The sequence below is a fragment of the Microtus pennsylvanicus genome, chromosome 16, assembly GCF_037038515.1.
Source record: "Microtus pennsylvanicus isolate mMicPen1 chromosome 16, mMicPen1.hap1, whole genome shotgun sequence".
Taxonomy (NCBI): domain Eukaryota; kingdom Metazoa; phylum Chordata; class Mammalia; order Rodentia; family Cricetidae; genus Microtus; species Microtus pennsylvanicus.
In genome coordinates this window covers 13,735,927-13,756,946 of record NC_134594.1, presented here as the reverse complement: position 1 = coordinate 13,756,946, position 21,020 = coordinate 13,735,927, and the positions used below count along the sequence as shown (strand labels likewise).

Here is a 21,020-nt window from a genome sequence, read left to right as displayed (position 1 = left end):
GAATGTTAGGTCCCAAAGAAACTCAAGACAATGGCTAATTGGGAAGCCTATTAACACATCACAGTGGACCCTGGCTGCCAGGCTCTCTCTGCACAAGACCAGCTACAGAATCCTGGCTCCTCTCAGCTCTTCTCACCCCCACTCTAAACCGCTCCAGCCCTGAGCTTCCCTTCCCCTCCCCAGCTTCGCTTTTTAGAACCCAGCCCTTTTGGCCCGGGGCTCTTTCCCTCCTCTTGGCCTCCTTCTTGGTCCTCAGTGCTTGTGCTCTTGGTTCTCCACTCTTGGCTCCTGGTCCCCTTCCCTCACTTGCTCCCCCCGCTCTTCTCTTCTTTGCATGTTCTCTGCCCTCTCTCCTCTCATGGCCTGGTCTATTCTGCTGGCTGTGCTCAATCTGGACTCTTCCAGATGCTTCTGTCTGTTCTCTTCTCATATGTACAATAAGCCTTCGCAACTATCCCTAGAAGCGTTTTATGTCCCCATTTTCACTCAGTGGGTGACATTCACAGCAATCCTGTGTTGCCCTCACATACACACCGGGTGACATGGGGCCAGCTAGAAGGTGGCCAGACTTAAGCCTGAGCAAGCACAAGCTTACAAACAGCTTCTCCAAGTGATGGTTCCCGATCAGGACACTGGAGTTACTCCAGAAGTCATTGCTGTTGACAGCTCAATATGGCAGATCAGACTCAGGGAGAAGGGCCCCTTGGCAAGGCCATCGGCACTTCTCCTGCTGTGAGGGACAGCACCGACTTCTTCACTAGAAGACTCAGCCCACCCTGACCAGCAGAGAAGAGGGACTTTCTGAGACTGCATGGCAGCCAGCCATCTGAACTAGATGCTGAGTCCAGAGAGTAGCTTGTGACTTGGCAGGGCTGAGCCCTCGGATGGGGGCTGGAACACACGCCAGCTGTCCAGAAGAGCCTGATAAATCCTGAATTGTCCGTGTGTGTGTGTGTGTGTGTGTGTGTGTGTGTGTGTGTGTTTAACAACTGGACTTTGTCCCAGCTGAGAGTTTGTGACAGTTTCCTAAACTGACTTTTACTCTATCAACTTGGTGGCAGTCTGTTGCATCATGAAGAGTTGGCCTGCACTAAGGGGACAGAAATCCAGTAAGACTCAGTAGGGCAAGATGGCCTTCACCTTGCAACACCTTTGCTGAGGAAGGGACTTGGAAACACGGTCTAGTTTAATACATTACAAAGTTTGACACCCATTTGTCAAGAGAAACAGAATTCTCCATGAAGACCTGGACACAACTCCATTTTCAACGCTATTATCTTTGACTTCTTTCCTCTCATTTGTGACCCAGTTGTCACAGAGATGGTGGTGGCGAGAGGGCGGCTTCCATCCCCAGAGCTCTTGACAGCCATGGTGCTTTTTAATCATTGCAGACGAATCAGCCAACCCGCCTGAGTTCTTGAGAACGGTTCCTTTCATGATTGCCATCTAGGCTCCCCACAATCCAGTTACACACCAGGTAAAACAAAGGGAAGAATGGAGCCTCATGGCTCCCGGGCGAGCGCTGTCCACAGCCGGTTATGATCCAAACAAGGCCAGCCCTGCAAATGTTGCTTGTGTTTTGGCGGTGTCCAGAGAGTCTGCAGTTCCTTTACCAGGCAGAAACTTTGGCCCAGATGTGGCCTTGTGACTGCAGGAAAACTGCTGATAAAGCCTAGGAGGACTGTCCTCCAGCACAAAACAAGGCCGCAGAGGCAGGGAGTACAGAAGAATGCAGATAAAGGGGTAAAAGATAGCTTGCTGGAGCGCTGCTTAGTACTCTAACAGCTAGCTTCACCACGTGTGAACAGCAGCGGGCAGCATAAACAGAGCTCATTAAAGTGGGCCCAGCGTCGTGTGCCTCCGTCTACCTCGCCCTCCTTCCCCAGTCCCTAGGAGATGCCCACAGTTGTTCTGGCCACAGCAGTGTTTCCTCTTCAACTCTGATTAGCCTCCCAGGCTCCTCTAAGCCACTCTGCTCCACCGCCAGAGTGCTCTCACCCAGAGGCAACCCCTGCTGGCCCGGGAACTCTGCAGCCTCGCAGCGAGCATGGTTAGCATGATGTAAGAATTGACAGCAGGCTTGGCTGGTTGCCTTGCCAGCCTCTCCGGTCCCTTTCATTGTGTTCTGTCCTCTCCAGCTCACACTCCAGCTGTGGTGAGCGGCGGCGTGTAATTTGAGAGATACGCTAAGTGGCCTCTTGGATCCACAGCTTCAGCTCTACCTCTGCCTGGGATCCTTTTCACCTCAGACCCTGCGTAGAAGCCACCTCCCTGTACTCTCCGCAAGCTGGTCCCTGTCTTCCCTAAATTACTTCCAACCTTCTCATGCATGTATACTATGCATATGTGTGAAATACAGAAGGAACTCAATAAAGCACCCACACTACACTTCCTCTGCCTTCCTGCACAGTGGACCCACTGGGGCAGAGAATACTTGCTTTGGAAGGCTGCTGTCCAGTGCATCTGCCATACTCTGCACTACAGGCATGGGCTACTCTAGTAGAGGGTCTTAAAATGCTTTTAGCTACCAAACGAAAATTATGGGCCCTGCACACAGCCGTGCCGATTATCCTGCCAAGGCCAACCTGTAGCCATTTGGAGTCTAGAGTCAACTGGACTGCAGAATGCCTGGCCTTGACCTCACGTGCACTGTGTGTCCCTCCCTACTAGAGTCCTAAAGTCTATGAAATGCAGAGACTGCTGTTATCTAGGGAGATACAAAGATTAAAGTGATGCACATAAAACCCAAACAAAGACTCAGGTCCAATGCTAGTAAAGAACCACACAAAACAAATGAAAGAAAACCCCAAGAAAGGACTACTCACAGAAGCCAGCAGCCGTCCGTCTTCCTTCATAGCAAGGTACCGGTTTGCACACACTCCCTTGATAGACACAACCCCTCTCTCTTCTGCTTGGAGCTGTAGTTTGACTGTAAGTAACACAGAAAAATTATCTTTATGGCACCAGAAAGCAAAGAGGCAGTCCCACCATACACAGAACACACACACACACCACAAACATACATACATACATACACCACAAACATACACAACACACACCATACCACATACCACACATACACAACACACACATACCATACCACAAAGACAAACACATATACACTACACATACACAACACACACATAACACACCACACACTACACACACATCACACAACACACACACATACACCACATACCACACCACACGCACAAACACATACACACACACCGTGCCAGCAAGGTACTGATCTAATGTGAAGATCAGCAAGTATAGAAGGAGCTGGGTGGATGTCACTTGAGCCGGGCTAGAAAGGGGATGATGCAGAGTCCTCATGCCATGCCCAACCATGCACACAGAGGACAGAGGAGGGAATGGATGGGGAACAACTACCCTCGCTGGCCTCCTTTGACCCCGTCCCACATTCATGTTTTTAAACAGTCACCATATGCTCCAGCTATTCTACTCCTGGGCATATACCCAGAAGGCTTGACAACCTACCACAGAGAGACTGGCACACCTGTGTCTGCTGCTGTTTACTACAGAAAAGAAACTACCTAGTCTATGTGTCCTCACCAAACAAATGGATATTATTCTGCTGTAAAGAAGAAGCCCATGAAAATCTCAGAACAGGTACAATTTTAAAGGGTAATGTTAAGTAAGGCAGCCTGAACTCAGAGAAAACCTTCCTGCCCTTCCTCCCATGTAGACCCTGCGCTAAGTATGGTTCTAAGTGCGCGTGTACAAACAGGAGCAGGCGTGGGGATAGCATTCACAAAGGAGAATGAGCAGGCACTGGGCGATGAGGAAAGACTGGACACAGCAAAGGCATCAGAGAGGATAGAAGGCTAAGTTTCCTAGCTTCGGTTCTGTCCTAGTCTTTCCCTCTGGTAGACACGTGAATGAACACGCAGCTGGTGATCAGTGTGAGACTCCAGGCAAAGCTCCATGGCTTCAGCATGGCCACTCTAAGCGACAGAACTGGGAAAGCCTTGACTGGCTTTCTTAAACCGGCTCTGTGGTGTTCCTACTTATGAGTTAATTAGAACAAAGTTTTGATGGGCTTTTGTTTTTAATAAAATAAATGTATTTTAAGACTACGTGGGAATGAGGACATTTGCAAGATGTCTGTGAAACAATTTTAAAGCCGTGTTTGGCCAATTTTTCACAAATAAAGAGCAACTCAGTCCACTGCTGTTCCTGAACAGTCTCCCTGGCTTCCTCACAGCTTACTTCTACCTTTTCTTTCCATTTTCCATTTTCCAATGTATTATCTTTCCTCTTGAGGGACTTTCTGTTTAGCTATTCTTATTTTATAAGTATCGGTGGAAGTCCAGTATGTTCACACATGATTTGCCCCTTCAGTGTGGCACACTGCACTACATTATGGAGATTTCAGGAAAACAACACTGATTATAATAATGTGTCTTGGACAAAAAGTTATCAAATTAATTGAGAGTAAAATGAAGTTAAACATTTCTATTTTGCTATTTCAAGGGAGCATCTGCCTGCTAGGACAGCCTTTCCAAAAATGTATTTTGCATAACAAATGTTACCTAAAAACAAGTCCTGGTGTCAAATAAATTTTGTGAATTCCTTTGTTTGTCTTTCAAGACAGAGTTTCTCTACGCGTAGCCCTGGATGTTGTTGAACTCTTTCTGTAGACCAAGCTGGCCTTGAACTCACAGAGATCCACCTTCCTCTGCCTGCCTCCCAATTGCTGGGATTAAAGGTGTGCACCACCACCACCTGGCAATTTTGTGAATTCTTAACAAAGCCCAGAGCGCAACAAAATACCCGAGAGAAGCAAACTAAAGGAAGGAAAGTTTATTGTTGTAATGATCTGTTCTGTCTCTTTAAGAGACAAGCCATGCCCACTCCCCTCACCCCAGTCCACTGAGGCAGGCAGGTCTTCCTTCCTGCTTGCAGCCTGAGTCCCTTCCTTTTCTGTCTCCCTCTTGAAGAGGCAGCTTCTGCCTCTTCTTTCTCTCTCTCTCTCTCTCTCTCTCTCTCTCTCTCTCTCTCTCTCTCCCTCCCTCCTTCCCTCTCTCCCTCTCTCTCTCTTCCTCTCTCTCTCTTTTCAATTGTAGCTCAAGGTTTCAGGGGGTGTAGTCCATTGTAGCAGGAAAGGCGTGATGGGCAGTTCAGTGGGACAATGTGACAGCCACCTTGGTAGATCAAAGGGACCAGAGCAGGGCCAGGCAATCTCCTCCAGTGACCCACCCCTACCAGAAGAGTCCCCACACAGGACCCAGCTGGGGACAAGATAGTCAAATGTGTGAGCCCATGACAGTCATTTCAAACTCAAAATAATACCAAACTTGACTGCCAAACTTCTCACAACTCTGCCCAGTAAAAACCTATGATGTAAGTCATTATAACAGGGTCGGGTACAGAGTGTTCATCAAATGTGTTTGGTCCCAGAAAAAAAAGGAAGTCATAAGTCCTCCAGTACAAATAGCCCACGGGTCCATCTGGGCACTACCCACAGGAGTAGAAAACCCTAATGACACTTTGAAATTTTAAAAGCCAATGGAATATGATTGTAAGGTAAATTTAATTTCCCTACTGTTTATAAGTAGCTAAAGAAGCAGCACGGAACAACTTCTGAAAGACTCTAAAATAATTATTAAAGTTGCTAGATATGTTTCCGTTATTATATCACACTGTTGTTCCTATCAGAAAATCATTATATACATAAAATGAGACCTAATACAGGAGATTAGTATTAAAATACTCCAGCAGTATGTGTCTGTCTGTATGGAGTAGGTAGGGGAAGTAAAACACAATTGATGTGCTTCAAATCTATGCAAAACATGGTATTTCATGATTCTACTCTATCTTATGTGTGTTTGAGAATTCATATGAAAAACAGTAGTCCTGCTGGGTAGGTCATTTCCAGCTCTCTCTGTGCAAGTCACCCCTGGCTCCAGAGAGCACTGGCCTAGTAAAGCACAAAATCCCCCAGGCCAAACTCTTCTACTGAATTTAAAAGATAATATAAAATGAAGAGAAGACAATCAAAACACAGAACCTAAACATATAATAGGAGTGGGAAATCTCACACTATCACTGGGAAAAGCAACGGAGCTGGACTTTAGTGCTATCATGTTCCGGTCACCAGGCCAGGTCCAAGGTACTCCAGATAGAGTACCACAATCATTTACTTCAATAGGATGTGTGAAAATCCTAACCCCACCAGTATGGCATGTCATCCTTTCTGATGTGCCCACTGTACTTGAATGGTCCAAATTAATCATTCTATCCAAGAAGCTTTTTCATAGAATCCACATGATATTCAGTGACATTGAAGGCTGAGGAGATGCTGCCAGTAAAAGAGCTTGACCTAACACGAGGGCCTGTGCTCCAACTCCAGGACCCGCATATAAACTGGGCGTGGTGCTGTGTCCTTGTAATCCCAGTCCTGGGGAGCTAGAGACAAGCAGGGCCCTGGGCTCCATGGCCAGCCAGCCTACTTTACTTGGGGAGATCCAAGCCAGTGAGAGATTTGTCAAGACGAGACAACAGCTCACAGCGGAAAAGATAATTTGGCGCAGAGTCAAAGGGTTGAGTCAGCTGATGACCCAGTGTGATTTTCTGCCACCGTCAGAAAACACTGACCAAGAGCAACTTAGGTGGGGTGGTTTGAAGAAGAATGGGCCCCACAGGCTCATAGAATTGCATGCTTGGTCACCAGGGAGTGGCTCTATTAGGAGATGTAGCCTTGTTGGAGGAAATGTGTCACTGGGGTGGGCTTTGAGGTTTCAGAAGCTCAAACTAGGCCTGGTGGCTCATAGTTTTCTTCCTGCTGCCCGTGGATCAAGATGTAAACTCTCAGTTACTTCTCCAGCACCATGTTTGCTTGCCTGCCGGCAGGCTTCTGCCCATGACGATAATGGATTAAACCTCTGAAACTGTGAGCCAGCCCCAGTTAAATGTTTTCTTTTGTAAGAGCTGCCGTAGCCATGGCGTCTCTTCACAGCAACAGAATGTTGACTTAGATGTCAGGAAAGGAAAGGGTTAACTCCGCTTACAACTTATGGTCCATCCTTGTGGGAAGCCAGGGAGGGGAGAAGCCTGAGGCAGGAACAGAAGCACGGACTATGGAGAAACATTACTCACTGGCTTGCTCTCCCTGACTTGCTCAGTCTGCCCAGGGGTGGTACCACCCATGTCAATCACTAATAAGAAAATGCCTGCACAGACTAATCCAATGGAGGAAATGCTCTCTCCCCAGCTAACTCTAGTTTATATTAAGCTGACAAAAACAGGCCAGCACAGTTAGCTCTTGCTCTGGGCCCATGAGGAGGCAGAATATCATGGTGAAGAAGGCAGGATGGAGTAGAGCTGCTCACCTTGCATCAATGGAAAGCTGAGAGGCAGCGGAAAGGGGGAGTGAGAAGAGTATGTGACCAGCCTCCTGTAACCGGGTCCCAGTCTCCTGCTAGTCCATTCAGCCATGGAGTCGTTCCTTGGTGAAGTTACCACCTTCAAGAGCTAATCACCTTTTCTGGAGCCCATGAGCTGGTGACCAAGCGTTTGAAACATGAGCTGACAATGATGGGGGGAGGGGGGTAATATCCAAACTGTGACATGAATAAGAGATAGGAATGCTGCACATCAGAAGATGCCTAACCTAGCCTGAGATCAGAGGTTTCCTGGGAACCGGGAAAACTGGATGGAAAAGGAAGTAACAGTTGCTCAGGAAGAGATAACTAACAAGAGAGCATCTCATAGAAGATCCACAGCAGAAAGGATGAAGCTGGAAGGCCTGGCCCACTGAGGGAGTGTGAGGCAGTCAGGCCTGGCTGCGTGAGATGTGTGCCGGGAACCAAGGCTGCTCGGGATTCTGTGTCAAGGAGTTTCCTAGTATGACATGAGATCAGGGAAAGAGAGTTCAGAAGAAACCGTGAGCTGAACTGTAGTCAACACATATGAGAGGATTCATGAGTGGAGACAAAGGAGAAGGGGAAGGAAAAGAAAGGGAGGCAGAGAACAGGGAAGAGAGAGAGAGCTCAGAGGAGCGACGCGGGTACGTTTCTGTCTTGAATAGCTGGGAGACAGCTGAGGGCTAGGTGACTAGAGACGGCAGAAAGACATTCCCAACGGACGCTGACGTCAGAGCATGCATAGGAAATCCCAGAAGATGACAGTTAGAGAAATGTGCACCTCACACAAGACATACTCACTGTCGGTGGAAGGTGGGTTCCTGGGGAGCACAGGCTGCACCCAAAGCAGATGGGGACTGTAAAGTGGGTGACAACCCCAGGAGAGGGCGAAGCAGGCACTAATCAAAGGGAATGTGGGAGGAACAGAGCGAGCTGAACCTACAGGAGAGAAGCCGTTCAGTCCATCTGGGACAAGAGTACAGTGCACACTACACACACATACATACACATATACATACCACATGCACATGCACCATACACACATACACCATATACACACACACCATACACGTACACATACACCACACACATACATACATACACACACATATACACACCACATATACATACAAACACCATATACGCACACATACATACACACACATATACCACACATATACATACACATACACCATACACACAAATACACCACACACATACACACACATACATGCACATATACACACCACACACATACACAAATATGCACACAAAACATATACCACACACATATACACACTACGCTCATACACACCACACACATACAGTGAATAGCACATACACACATATACAGTGCACGCCACACACACATATACACACACATACGCCACACACCCACACCGTACACATACATATCATAAGTAAACCATACACACATACTTCACACATCATACATATACCACACATACAATCACACATATATACACATACCACATACACACACACCATACATACACACACCATGCCCATGCATACAGATTTGGAAACTAAGGGAAAGGCATGATTATTTGCAGATGGGACCATTTTCTACGTTAAAAATCAAGAGGCTCAATGCAATGCGCTTGCCTGGCCTGGGTCCTAGACCAGAGAAGCTGACGCCCGTGGGAGGAGTGGAGAAACCCGAATAAGGCTGGGGTTAGTTCACTCTGTGACATCCCTGTCTTTCAGTTGTGGAAACAGCGATCGTTGCATAAGTGATCAGTCTAGAGAAAGGGTTAGAGAGGGTACAGAGCCACTGTGAAATCACGTGACGCTCCACAATCTAAAATTACTCCAAAGTAAAGATTCTCCAGAACGAGCGCAGCTAGTTAGCAAGACTGTCTAACGTAACAGCAGGTAAGGGCCATTCTCTGCCCACATCCCAGACTGTCCGTTAGGGAAACGACAGCAGAATGGGCTGACGAGAACTCAGAGAACAAAGCTGCTGAGACCGAGGACCAGAGTTCAAGTCTAGAACCTACATGGTAGAAGGAGAGAACTGACTCTCAAAAGCTGTCCCTGTCTGGCCTCCATAAGCACACTGTGGCCTGTGGCTTGCTACGTAAATAAATGTAATTTTTTTAAAAAATAAAAATGGTAATAGCAAAGTGTCTAGGGCTTGCTTGGAGAAAACTATTACTTAAAAGTCACTCCTCTCCCTTGGGTAGCATCGACCTGAGAAGTCAGGAGTGGTAAGGAGCCCACTGAAGCCAGGAACCTTGGAGACCTGAGATCCTCGTCATCACAGCTCGGAAGTCGGGTAACAGGCTAAAAAGCACCTGTTAGCCTTGACCTCTGCAAGGCCTTTGGAACCATGACCACAAACAACCCTGGAGGAGACTAGTTTGCAATAACCAGAAATATAACCTGGAAGGATGTCGGACACGGGAAACTCGTGGAAACCATGAGGGTGGCTTTTAACAAAAGCCTGAATTTGACAGCCAGGGTGGACGCTGCAGCAGCATTGCCCCCTCTTTAGCAGGGGTACCCTCTCCTCTCACCCTCTCTCCTGCAGAGAGAACACCTGCTATGGCGCAAGACTGCCTGGGGAAGTGTGGGGACGGGGAAGAAGAGAGACAGAAAACTGATTTTAAGCACCGTGGCCTCTTATGTTAGCTACTTTGCTTTATTATTTGGGGAATTACCTATTTGTTAGGAAACCTTACATTTAATCGGGGGCAAGAGACTTTGTGGGAGAGAGCAAGCATGATCTACGAACTATGTCAGGGATATTGTTTTTAATGTTTCTTTTCTGGCCATACATGGTGTTACATGTCTTTAATCCCAGGACTCAGAAGGCAGGTGAGCTCTGCGAGTTTGGTGTTAGCCTGGTCTACATAATGAGTTCTAAGCTAGTCAATGCTACATAGTAAGACCCTTCCTCCTCTCCCATCCCACACATCAAGAAAATGTGTATCTGTGCATTATCTTATTATAGGAAGTCCCATTGTCTGTATCATAAAGCATCCAGTTTCCCTGTTCCCTGGAGAACTGAGACAGAAATAATAATGCCGATCTCACACGGCCTCTCTGCTCATTCCCCTGTAATTCAGTCAGTAGCTCGGGCTCAGAAGCCTCTCACGCACCAGCAATTATTTCAAGACCTGGAAATGAAATTGTGACCAAGACCTATGAAGCCAGCCTCTCCCCTCACACACATGCATTCTTGCGGCAGCTGTGCGGGTTTTCTTTACTTGGGCCAGCAATAAAGTCGTTTCTCAGCCAAGGTCTGTGAAACCCAAGCAAAACTTCTCACACGGCACACAAAGACAGTCTGAAAGCAGCGAAAACTACATATACATCAAGGTCACAGTCTTGACCTACAGCGACAGGTCGCATAACACAGGACATCCTTACCGCAAAGCACAGCCACACACTCGTTCTCTCCTCGTTCAGAAAGACGCTGTGTCTCTCTGAGTGGTGGCCTGTGCTAGTGCAATTGAGTCAACAGATAACTAAACCAGGTCTGCTTGCCTCCTTGGAACGAAAGTTCATCAGTCCCTGATAACTAAATTGCACAGCATGGCCACCGTTCACCTGAAAGCCACTGTGCATCTTTGATCAGGACCTGCCACGGGGATCCCTTGAACATGTGAATAACTAAGAATGATGAAAGCGTGCCGGGCCACTGCTGCAGACGGAAGCTGTCAGCTCTGTGCGTGTGTGCGTGTGTGTGTGTGTGTGTGTGTGGCGTGCCCAACAACACGCATGTGTGTAAGCGGATTCGGCTTAGAGGCTTCGCAAGGCTCCTCTCAGTAAAAGGCTTTCTAAAAACTCTTCGTTGGTCTATCGTCCCAAACCCTACTCAGAACTCAACCAGAAAACTAAATTTTATCAATCATATCAGACACGCAGAAAGTTTATTTTAAGAATTGTGTTTGCACACAAGGTTAAAGTTGGTGTCATAGAGGAAAACAGGGGAAGAAGGGAACAGAGAAAGGGGAAAGGAAAGCCAAGCAGCTTAGATATCTGAGTTCTTCCATCACTGCCCAGCCAGAACATAGGCTTAGGAGTCCATTAACTCTTTCTGGTTATCAACCCTAATAATGGCAAAATAAAATGGGACTATCAATGATAATAATCTACATAAAAATTTAATCAAAATTAGCACAATGTAACATGCTTAAAATTCTGAATCTCCTGCCATAATTATCCTACTTCTAGGGTACACCATTTCATTTATACATTAAACTGTTTATTTATACATTTATACAGATAAACTGTGGCACTGTTTATCTGATTCATGCCAAGAACAGGGCCATTATAGGATACTCTGATCAATAAAAATCCACAAAAAGTCAGTTTCCCAGTTTCTCAAAGGAGCGCCACTGCCAGGCTGTCCCTCCCTTCCCTACGGTTGACACACTCAGGCTATCGGTCTACAGAGAAAAGCTGGTACACGTCTAGAAACACGTCCGATGAGGCCCGACTCTTTTCTCCTTGAGACAAGGTCTCACTGGGGTGGCATCCCTCCACTGGCACAATGGCTTGTGTGCCCTGACAAAGGCTCTAGACCTCCAGGGGCATCATCTAATCAGAATGTGGTGTTCCAAAGCTCCGCATGCAACACGGACTCAAGCAGATACAGTGCAGAGAGAGACAAGAGAACCCTGGTCTGCCTCACAGTCACGAGCTGATGGAGAATCCTTCCTCTGCCTTCCTTTTCTGCAATTTTTTAATTATGTGTACACACGGGGAGGGGTTTGATTGTGCATGTGAGTGCCCACAGAAGCTAGAAGAAGGCAACAGATCCCCTGGAGTTGGAGTTGCAGGAAGTTGGGAACTTCCCCACCTGGGGATAGAACTCAGGTCTTCTGGGAGAGCAGCAAGTGTTTTCAATCACAAAGCCATCTCTCCAGGCCCTTCCCTTACCCTTTCCTTGGTGACTAGTTCAGAGACACAAGAGCCCCAAATGCAGCCACCATGGACTCTCTCTGGCCCGCTTTGTGGGGGGTCATATAGTTCAAGTGAGAGAGTGCTGTCAGCCTCTGGCAGGGGCATTTATGGTGAAAACAGCTGTAATATTGACACCTCGAGAATTTAGACTTCAGGACCCCACGCTGTCTTCTGGAAGAGCAAAACAAGGCAGTGCCGAGTACATGAAGCTAAAAATAAACACCTGGCTTCCCCTATAAAAGTCATTAGTCCTGTATGTGTTCAATGCTTCTAAAGTGTTTCTAAAAATACGTGGCCCGGGGAACCACTGTAATGGGAAACAGACTGTAGCCGCCAGGCACGGTGCTGGGGAGTTAGCTGGGCTGCATGACAGCCAGTGGAGGGGCCCCGTGATGGTGGAACTATGGTTTTGGTGCAATGTCTTCATGGGCTTGTGTATTTCAACACTCAGGCCCAGCTATTGAAAGGTTGTAGGACACTTAGGGAATGGAGCCTCGCTGGAGGTAAGTGGGTCATCCGGGTCAGGACTTGAGACTTTCAAGCCTGGCCCCACTTCCTGTTCACCCTTGGGTGTGGCTGCAATGTGACCATCCGGCCTCTGGTCCTGCCACCATGCCTTCCCCGTCTTTTCATGTCTTCCCTGCCCTAAGAACTGTATCTCTTCAACTGTGAGCCAAAAGAAACCCTTTCTCTTAAGTTTCTTGTTTCAGGGTACTTTATCACAGCCACAGGAAAAGAACTAAGTCAGGAGTAGCCTATGTCTTCACTGTGCTGACGTCAGCATTGTGGCTGGGATACTGGACAACAGCTTTGCGAGATGCTCACATGGGGGAGCTGGAGGGAAGGCGATGAAATCTACATTGTTCCTTACCATTGCATCTGAATTCATCTTCAGCTCTCCAAAAGTTTAAAATTTAACATAAAAAATTAGTCAACTGCTCAGAATCTCGATTCACAGTTTGATAATCAACGTTTTGTATCTGGGCATAAGGTCTACAGATTCTTTGAGAGCAGTTATGTCACACGAGGCAGGAAGTTTCCTCTAGGTATTATTTTTCTACTGGCTTCAGTTTCCATTAGAAGGAGAAGGGAAGGAAGTAGGGGAATCAGGGCCAGAGTCACACACAGACCAAAGGCTTTGCCCCCCCATGGCCTGTAGATTGTCTTGTCCTAGAGCCATTGCTGCCCAAAGACCTCAGCCAGGCTCCGTTTAGATAGAGGGGCTCTGCTCCTGCAGAAAGAGCAACCTGAATGCAGGTCCTTAAACACATGCTGGTCACAAAATCACAACATAATACAAAACTCTGGTCAGAAGTTTTAGTTGATTAAACGAATTTTAATGATTTCATCTTTCTTACCATCATAGAAATATATATAAAATGAATGTGTCATTGTGGGGTTATTTTTATCTCCCCGATGGCTTATTCTACTTACTAAGCCCTCAATTATCCAGAACTCACCATGGATTCTCAGTTTCCTTCGCCTCTGTCCTATGGTCTCTGCTTTCACCCGAGACAAACGAGGGCCAGGCAGAAGGGAGCTGTGGTTCAGACACCTCTCTGCCTCCATGGGTTGCTATGTTAGCTTCAGAAGGTGCAGGGTTGGGGGTTAAGAGTCAACAAGAAGACTTTCTGTGCCTCAGACAGCTGGGTGTTTAAAAACTCTTATCAGTAACCAACCCCAGGGAACTTCTCTGGTGGCTCCAGAACATTTGCTCCCCACACATTCTTCACACACGCTGCACACCAGCATGCTTGAGCTACCCAGAAGGCAGTGTGTTCCGGAAGAGGCCTTAGGAAGCTGTGGGTGCACACAGCACGCTTGGACTACCCAGAAGTCAGTGTCTTCTGGAAGAGGCCTTAAGAAGCTGTGGGAGGACACAGGCCCAGCAACAGGAGGCCCTGAGCAAGTCAGTAGCCCTCACAGGAATAAACCGTGTGAAGTCAGAGTGTTAGTCAGGGTTGGCAGCAACCAGAAGCTGAGGAACATAATCGCTGAAAACAATGGCTGGTATTTTTAAAGTTTCATTTCATGATATAAATTAATTCTTGAAAATTCCTTGCCAACCCCTTTGGTTGTCTCAGCATTCGAGGACACGGAAGTACTTGTACCAGAAGTGAGCAGCACCTCCAAACAAGTTGAGAACTTTGGGCTACTCACTGCAACTTCATTCATGCTACAATGTGACTGCAGGCACGATAGCTTTATATTAATCACAGAACAAACCGGTACATCCTACATCCAGGCAATGGAATAAAACTCAGAACTAAAAAGAAATGAGTGACCAACTATGGGAAGCATTAGAACCGTGCGGAAAGGGAGGAAGAGGGGTTGTGGCCATGGGAGACTGGGGTGAATATGTAGAGCTCAGATTCCCAGGTCAGTGAGATGACCGCATGTGACACAGTGACAGAAATGGTGTCACACTGCATCTGTCCAAAGCCCTGCAATGCACAGCACCTTCGCTAACACGAAAGGCAGACTCTGTGTCAGTGATGAGCGTGGGTTTACTGTGACCAAGGTTTGAGCGCAGTGTAAGACGCCAATGATGGAGAGGCTATGGATGGAGGGGGGATTGTGAGACATCTCTAGGTCTTCCTCCAAATGTTGTGAACCTGAACCCTCTCCTAAAAACCAATGGCTCCTAATTAATTTAAAATCAAGCAACAAAAACATAGATGGGGCCACACAGGAAACACTTAACAGTGAAGAATGCTTGTGGTTAAGACTAAAGAGTAGGAACGCATAGTGGGAACTCTGACACTGTAGAAAACAATACCCAACTGACAGATAGCCTTGATAGGGTCCAACCACACACACACACACACACACACACACACACACACACACACACACATCTGCTATTGGCATTTAGCTGTGGTCACCAATATGTTTGAAACCCTTCATTAAAAGCTAGAATATCTTAAACTCATAAGAGGCTCAGAAAGATATTAGCCAGAAACACAAGCTGCAAGCAAGTATTCCTGCAACGGATCCAATGTACCCAAGAGAGGACTGACTCCTGCCTGTTCCTGGCAGCTATTTCTTCCCTTTTGAAACTCTCTTGGACACTTCCACAGTGCCTGCGTCTTCTCTCAGAGTTAGGTAAGGGTTCTGGGGAGATAATGCAAGCGGTTTGGCTGGCCCCGGACCTCCCCTCGGGTAAGTGCCAGTTAGCCGGGCTGTTTGTGTTCCTGGCACTTCCTTCTGGATTAGAATCAACATTCATCTACAAAACTCAATGCAGGCGGCTCCAGAACAGCAGAGTGGTGTGGGTAGACGGGAAGCTGCCCAACGTGTTCCAGCAACTGAACAGCCATTCTGTGTGACTGGGGAAATCATTAGGAAAACACCTTCCAAAGCAGCTTGGAGACAAGAGAGTTTTATTTGACTCTCATGAAAATAGCCCTGCAGCACGTCCCTCAATCACTGACGAGCCCCACTCTGGAAAACCCTGCTCCCTGCCAAGAGCCCGAGGACTGGCTTCAAGATTTCCGAGGCCCTTGCAGGGAAAACCTCCTTCGTCCTTCTTTTCGTGAGAGACACTGGGTAGATGCAGGAGCGAGCTTGAAAACTATTTTCTTGCTTCAAAGTCTCCAGGAAAAAATGCCTCCCCCCACCCCGCAGCAGGGCTGAGATAACCATTCTCCCCTCTGTTGCGCTGGCCTGGGACTAACTGTCAGTAGGCTGACTCCTCATGCTGACAGCTTTAAGGGAGACGTCATGCCATCTTGTCCCTGGCTGCTCCTGAGTTGAACACACAGCTGACGCTCACAGACTAGGACCAACAGCCTATGGTTAAACTTGTTAGACTCGCACTAGCCTGGAGGTCTACTATATAAAGCCTTGTGTTGTTCTATATTTATCTTGTCTGGTCCCGAAGTCTCAGAGATCTACAAGAGAAGAGGCAGGCTAGATTGCCTTTCCTGTGTTCCCCAGCAGCAGGAGGAAGCACTCCTGTCTGCAGCATCACTAGCTAAGCCTTCACAGACTCAGGCACAGCCTCAGTCCCTGGTACAGCAAGGCTGCGTGAAGATGAAGAGAACTTACAGGCAGCCTCCCCTTACTTTGCCTCCGCGTTGCCTGCTTGTGTTTGTAAGAGCTTGACTCTGATTTGGCTTTGCCTATATCTTTCACACAGCATTGATGGAGCATCCTCTGTGTACCTAGCTCAGTACCACGGCACACTCCCCCAGAAACGCCAGCTACAGGAACAGACCCGCTGAGGCGGGAGTCCGGCGGTCAGCAGAAAAGACACAGGAATGCTGGAGCCATCTTACTTCTGGCCTCCTTCTCCTGCTTCGTCCTTAATCCTTGGTAACATGCAAAGCCACAAAATAACCTCTCTTCCCATTCAGCCGTCAGGGTTTTCAGACGGCCTCACAGTATTGCTGGGTCCTAGCACATTCCTGAACATGGATGCTCGTCAACTTTCTTAAGTAACTTCCTTCCCGTTGTGGTTTGAATGTGAAACACCCCGTAGATTCACATGTTTGAACACTTGGCTCCTAACTGGGGGTGCTGTCTGGGAGGTTATAGAACATACACGAGGTGGAACCTTCCTTGGTAACAGGTCACTGAGGGCGGGCTTTGAGGACCTATAGTCTGGCCCTACTTCCTGTTCTGCTTCTTGTGTGTACATGAGGTATGATGTCGCCTTCCTGACTGCCAGGTGAGGCCTCACACCCCTCCTTTCCCACCATGATGACCCTGTCCCCTCTGGAACTGCAAGCCCCTATTAATAAATGCTTTCTTCCCTACATTGTGGTTCGCTGAGGTACTCTGTCACCTCCTCATTCTGGCTCTGGGGCATGGATGACAGGCTCTAGCTCTGAGTTTTATAAACGGAATAGAAAAAGACAAATGAGGTTCCTGAGGTGTGGGAAGGGAAGAGTGAGTTTTATATAATCAGAACTATAAAGACACTTCAGGCTCTTTGAAAGAATTTCATTGAGCTGAAAGCATTTGAAGAATCGGTACTGGGGATTACAATAATTCTGCCCAAATGTTAAAGAACACACGTGATTTTGATGGTGCCAGAGAGTATCCAACACTGGACGGAATGCCTGGCTTCCATGAAGTCTGCGTGTGGGTAAAGAATGAGAAGAAGAAAGGGGAGTTCACGCTGGTCATGTCAAGAGCAACATGGAGACAGCCTGGAATTTCTGCTTCAATGGGGAGTTCATGCTGGTCATGTCAAGAGCAACATGGAGACAGCCTGGAATTTCTGCTTCAATGGGGAGTTCATGCTGGTCATGTCAAGAGCAACATGGAGACAGCCTGGAGTTTCTGCTTCAATAGCAGCACCTCTCGTTAGCCCTTGGTACATTAGCAGTGTCTGTAACAGAGCTGCCAAAGGTGTACCCACATAGAGATGCTTTCAGACAGGGAGGGGGGCTCTGAATGGCCCCCTAACAGCCGTGCGCAGGGCTGCACTGAACCAGAACCCCTGGGCTCAGCACTATTGTCGTCCTCCCCACACTTGACGTGGTCCTGACACGCTGTGAGATTTAGTCAAAGGGATGAAGGCAGACGTCATGTGAGCATCCTCAGTCTCTGAACCTCTCTGCTCTTCAGATCAGACACTCTGTAAGGACACTCAGACCTAACTCGGCGAAAGGCCTCATGAGCAAGGAGAGCCTTGAGCTCCCATTGCCCTGTCAAGGTGCCAGACATAAGAAAAGCCATTTCAGATGTCATGGGGGAGGCCGTGTGTGTTTGCAGCTGTGTAAGAACCGTGAGCAAGCAGAGCCGTACCTGGCACAGCGGAGCGCCATCCGCCCTGATTAACAATGAAATGCTTACTTTAGGGGGCTGGGCTTAGAGATCTCTGTGACACAGCAATAGGCTAATAGGGCGCTGGGAACAGTGAGGCACCAGACTCTAGAAGGGAGATTCCAGGATAAAAAGTCCAACAAGTACGCAGCATGAGACAGAACCATCCTAAGGACTCTGCTTGGGTTATTATCTTAGTTACTTTTCTATTGCTATGAAGAAACACCACGATGAAGGCAATTCACAGAAGAAAGAATTCATACAGGGCTTATAGTTCCAGAGGATGAGTCCATGACGATCATGGTGGGGAGCACGGCAGCAGGCAGACAGGTGCGGTGCTGGAGCAGCAACTAAGAGCTCACCTCGTGAGACAAAGCCACGAGGCAGCGAGAGCGAGCTGAGAATGGTGAGACTTATAACCTCAACGCTTACCCCCAGTGACATCCCCCAACAAGACCACACCTCCTAATCCTTCCCAAACAGTTCCACCAACTGAGACCCAAGCATTTAAATATTCGAGCCTTGGGGAGGGGGTCAGTTTTATTCAAACCGCTGCGGTTATTAGGCTGATATCCATGACAACATAGTAGCTGCACAAAGGAAGAGGTGACAGCCTCAAGAGGAGAGCCAGTGAGGCCGGACAAGTGTGGGCGGACGTGAGGGCAGGGCAGAGGAGGCACCTGCAGCCAAGCAATACATTCCCCCACCCAACTCTGCCAAAGACAGCAGCTCCCCGAGTCCCAGGAACCCGCATTTGAGATGATGGTTTAGTTTCAAGGCTTTCCAGTACAGAAGCACAGTTAGTACTCACAGGCCAGCACCAGTGCCTGTCTAACGTAAGAATATTCTTTTCTGTGGCCCATTTCACTCCTTTCCCTACACTTGTGAGCCTCCAAAGACCAAAGTCCCCACGTCCCAGCCCAGAGTCATGCAGTCTTGAGTTTTTCCATAACCATCAAGGAAGCAGGAGCCAGTTTGGTAAATTACCACGCTCAAGGCCACAGTGTCCTGGGGTCAGAGCCGAGCATTTTCACCTTCCTCGGTGGCTGGGTACGGAACCACAGCCAGGTGCCTCCATGAGGCATACCATGCTATCCTTCTTGATGGCATCTTGAGATATCATCCATTAAGGATTAGGCCCCCTTGGAAATCGCAAAACCTGTGTCTTGGCTTCTATCAAAAGGAAAAAAAATAACAAGGATATAGAGAAAGTGAAGCTCTTATACCGAGGAAGGGAATGTAAATTAGCTCAGTCACATGGACAACTGAACGGGAGTTCTCCAAACACTAGACCCTCTGCCCCACAGAGTGCAGTGATCCCACCCCGAGACCTAGGCCGGCGCGGAGAGTCAGTGTGCCAGAGATGCCGTCCCTAGCAAGTTTATTGCAGCACTGTTTACAACAGCAAGATGTGGATTCGCCTCAGGTGTCATTGGCAGACGAATGGTTAAAGATATATAGATACCACAGTCTACATATATGAAACACTCAGGTAACAAAATCCTGGCATTTGTAGACCTTACTCAGAGCACATGAAAAGGTCACGCGCAGCAAGTCACGTGACACGCCAGGGCCGTAAAAATGGAGAGAAGCGGCTGGCAAAACCATCACGTCACATAGTTAACATTCCTTTCTGTTAGGAACGCCGCATTTCTTTACCAGACAACTGAGACTCTGCAGCTAATCCGTGCTGGCCGCAGGTATCCCAGATGCTAGACCTTCTACCCAGCATCCAGCTCTACCCCAGCAGCCATCGCCTGCGTCCTTCCATGCTCTTCCAGGTCCCATGACTACCGTCCATCTTTATGTTGTGAAAATGTACTCCATAAATATGTGCAATTATGTGTCAATTTTAATATACCTTTTAAGAATTATACTACAAAGAAACATAAGAGCATGCTTTGACCCAGGCAATTGTTCGCCTTGGGCTTTGGCCAGTGTTGGGAGGATGGAAGAGAACCCCAAGACTTGAGAGGCATCTCCCGCTGAGGCGGCTTTCCTGACCTGACTCCATTTCTAGAGTGGGCAGAGGCAACTGCTGGAGCTTATAAAATTTTCTTAAAATGCCATAAAATAGGCGCAGGAGGAGAATGGCAAATTCTCCTGGCTCCACTACAGACACTTCCACCCTAGCTGAGGAGCCCAAAACCACAACGGTGCAGGGCGGGAATAGGGGCAGGGGGCGGGCTCTCTTCCCTCCCCTGCTGTGAGAACAAATCACTGTTTTCTTTCACTGCTCTCCTCCGGTCACATTTGTAGCCGCTGTGAAGACACAGCCAAGAGCACTAAACACGGAAGGCTCAAGAGCCTGAGTAAGCACGCTTCCACCCACATCCCGCTTGCTCGCTCTTCGCTTCTTTTCTGTGCCCCCAAACCCCAACTACTCCCAGGTCTACTTCCCTTAACCTGCTTATCCCCAGTTTAAATCATCCTTTCTGAGTCCTCTCTACCCTGCCCCACTTCTCAAAGCATCCTGTCAGAGATGCTCCCAGCTGAGCTATTTCAGGTGAGAGGAAAACTCACTCCTGCAAATAAATTATCCTAAGAGCCGGGCGATGGTGGCGCACGCCTTTAATCCCAGCACTCGGGAGGCAGAGGCAGGCGGATCTCTGTGAGTTCGAGACCAGCCTGGTCTACAGAGCTAGTTCCAGGACAGGCTCCAAAGCCACAGAGAAACCCTGTCTCGAAAAACCAAAAAAAAAAAAAAAAAAAAAAAAATTATCCTAAGACCAGGACTATATACACAGGTAGAATGTTGCTCAATGTCCTACTTTCCCAGGCCTGTCCTGGAGCAGCCTACTGTCTGGGTCTAAGGCGACGGTCATTTGCACATGAAGAAAGAAGCAACCAAGAAAACAGAATATCAACAGAAGACAGTGATAAATGGGGGCTGCGTGGGTGGGTCTAATGTTGTTTGGAATG

General features: G+C 47.9%; 1 protein-coding gene across 1 annotated transcript in view; it reads right to left on the bottom strand.

Moving 5' to 3' along the window:
* The window catches only part of Fgf2 (fibroblast growth factor 2), a 55,895-nt gene that overhangs the window by 13,724 nt on the left and 21,151 nt on the right, over positions 1-21,020 (bottom strand). Inside the window, exon 2 of the mRNA XM_075950864.1 lies at positions 2,826-2,929. Within this exon, the coding sequence (XP_075806979.1) occupies positions 2,826-2,929 (104 nt within the window). The remainder of the gene's footprint in view (positions 1-2,825; positions 2,930-21,020) is intronic.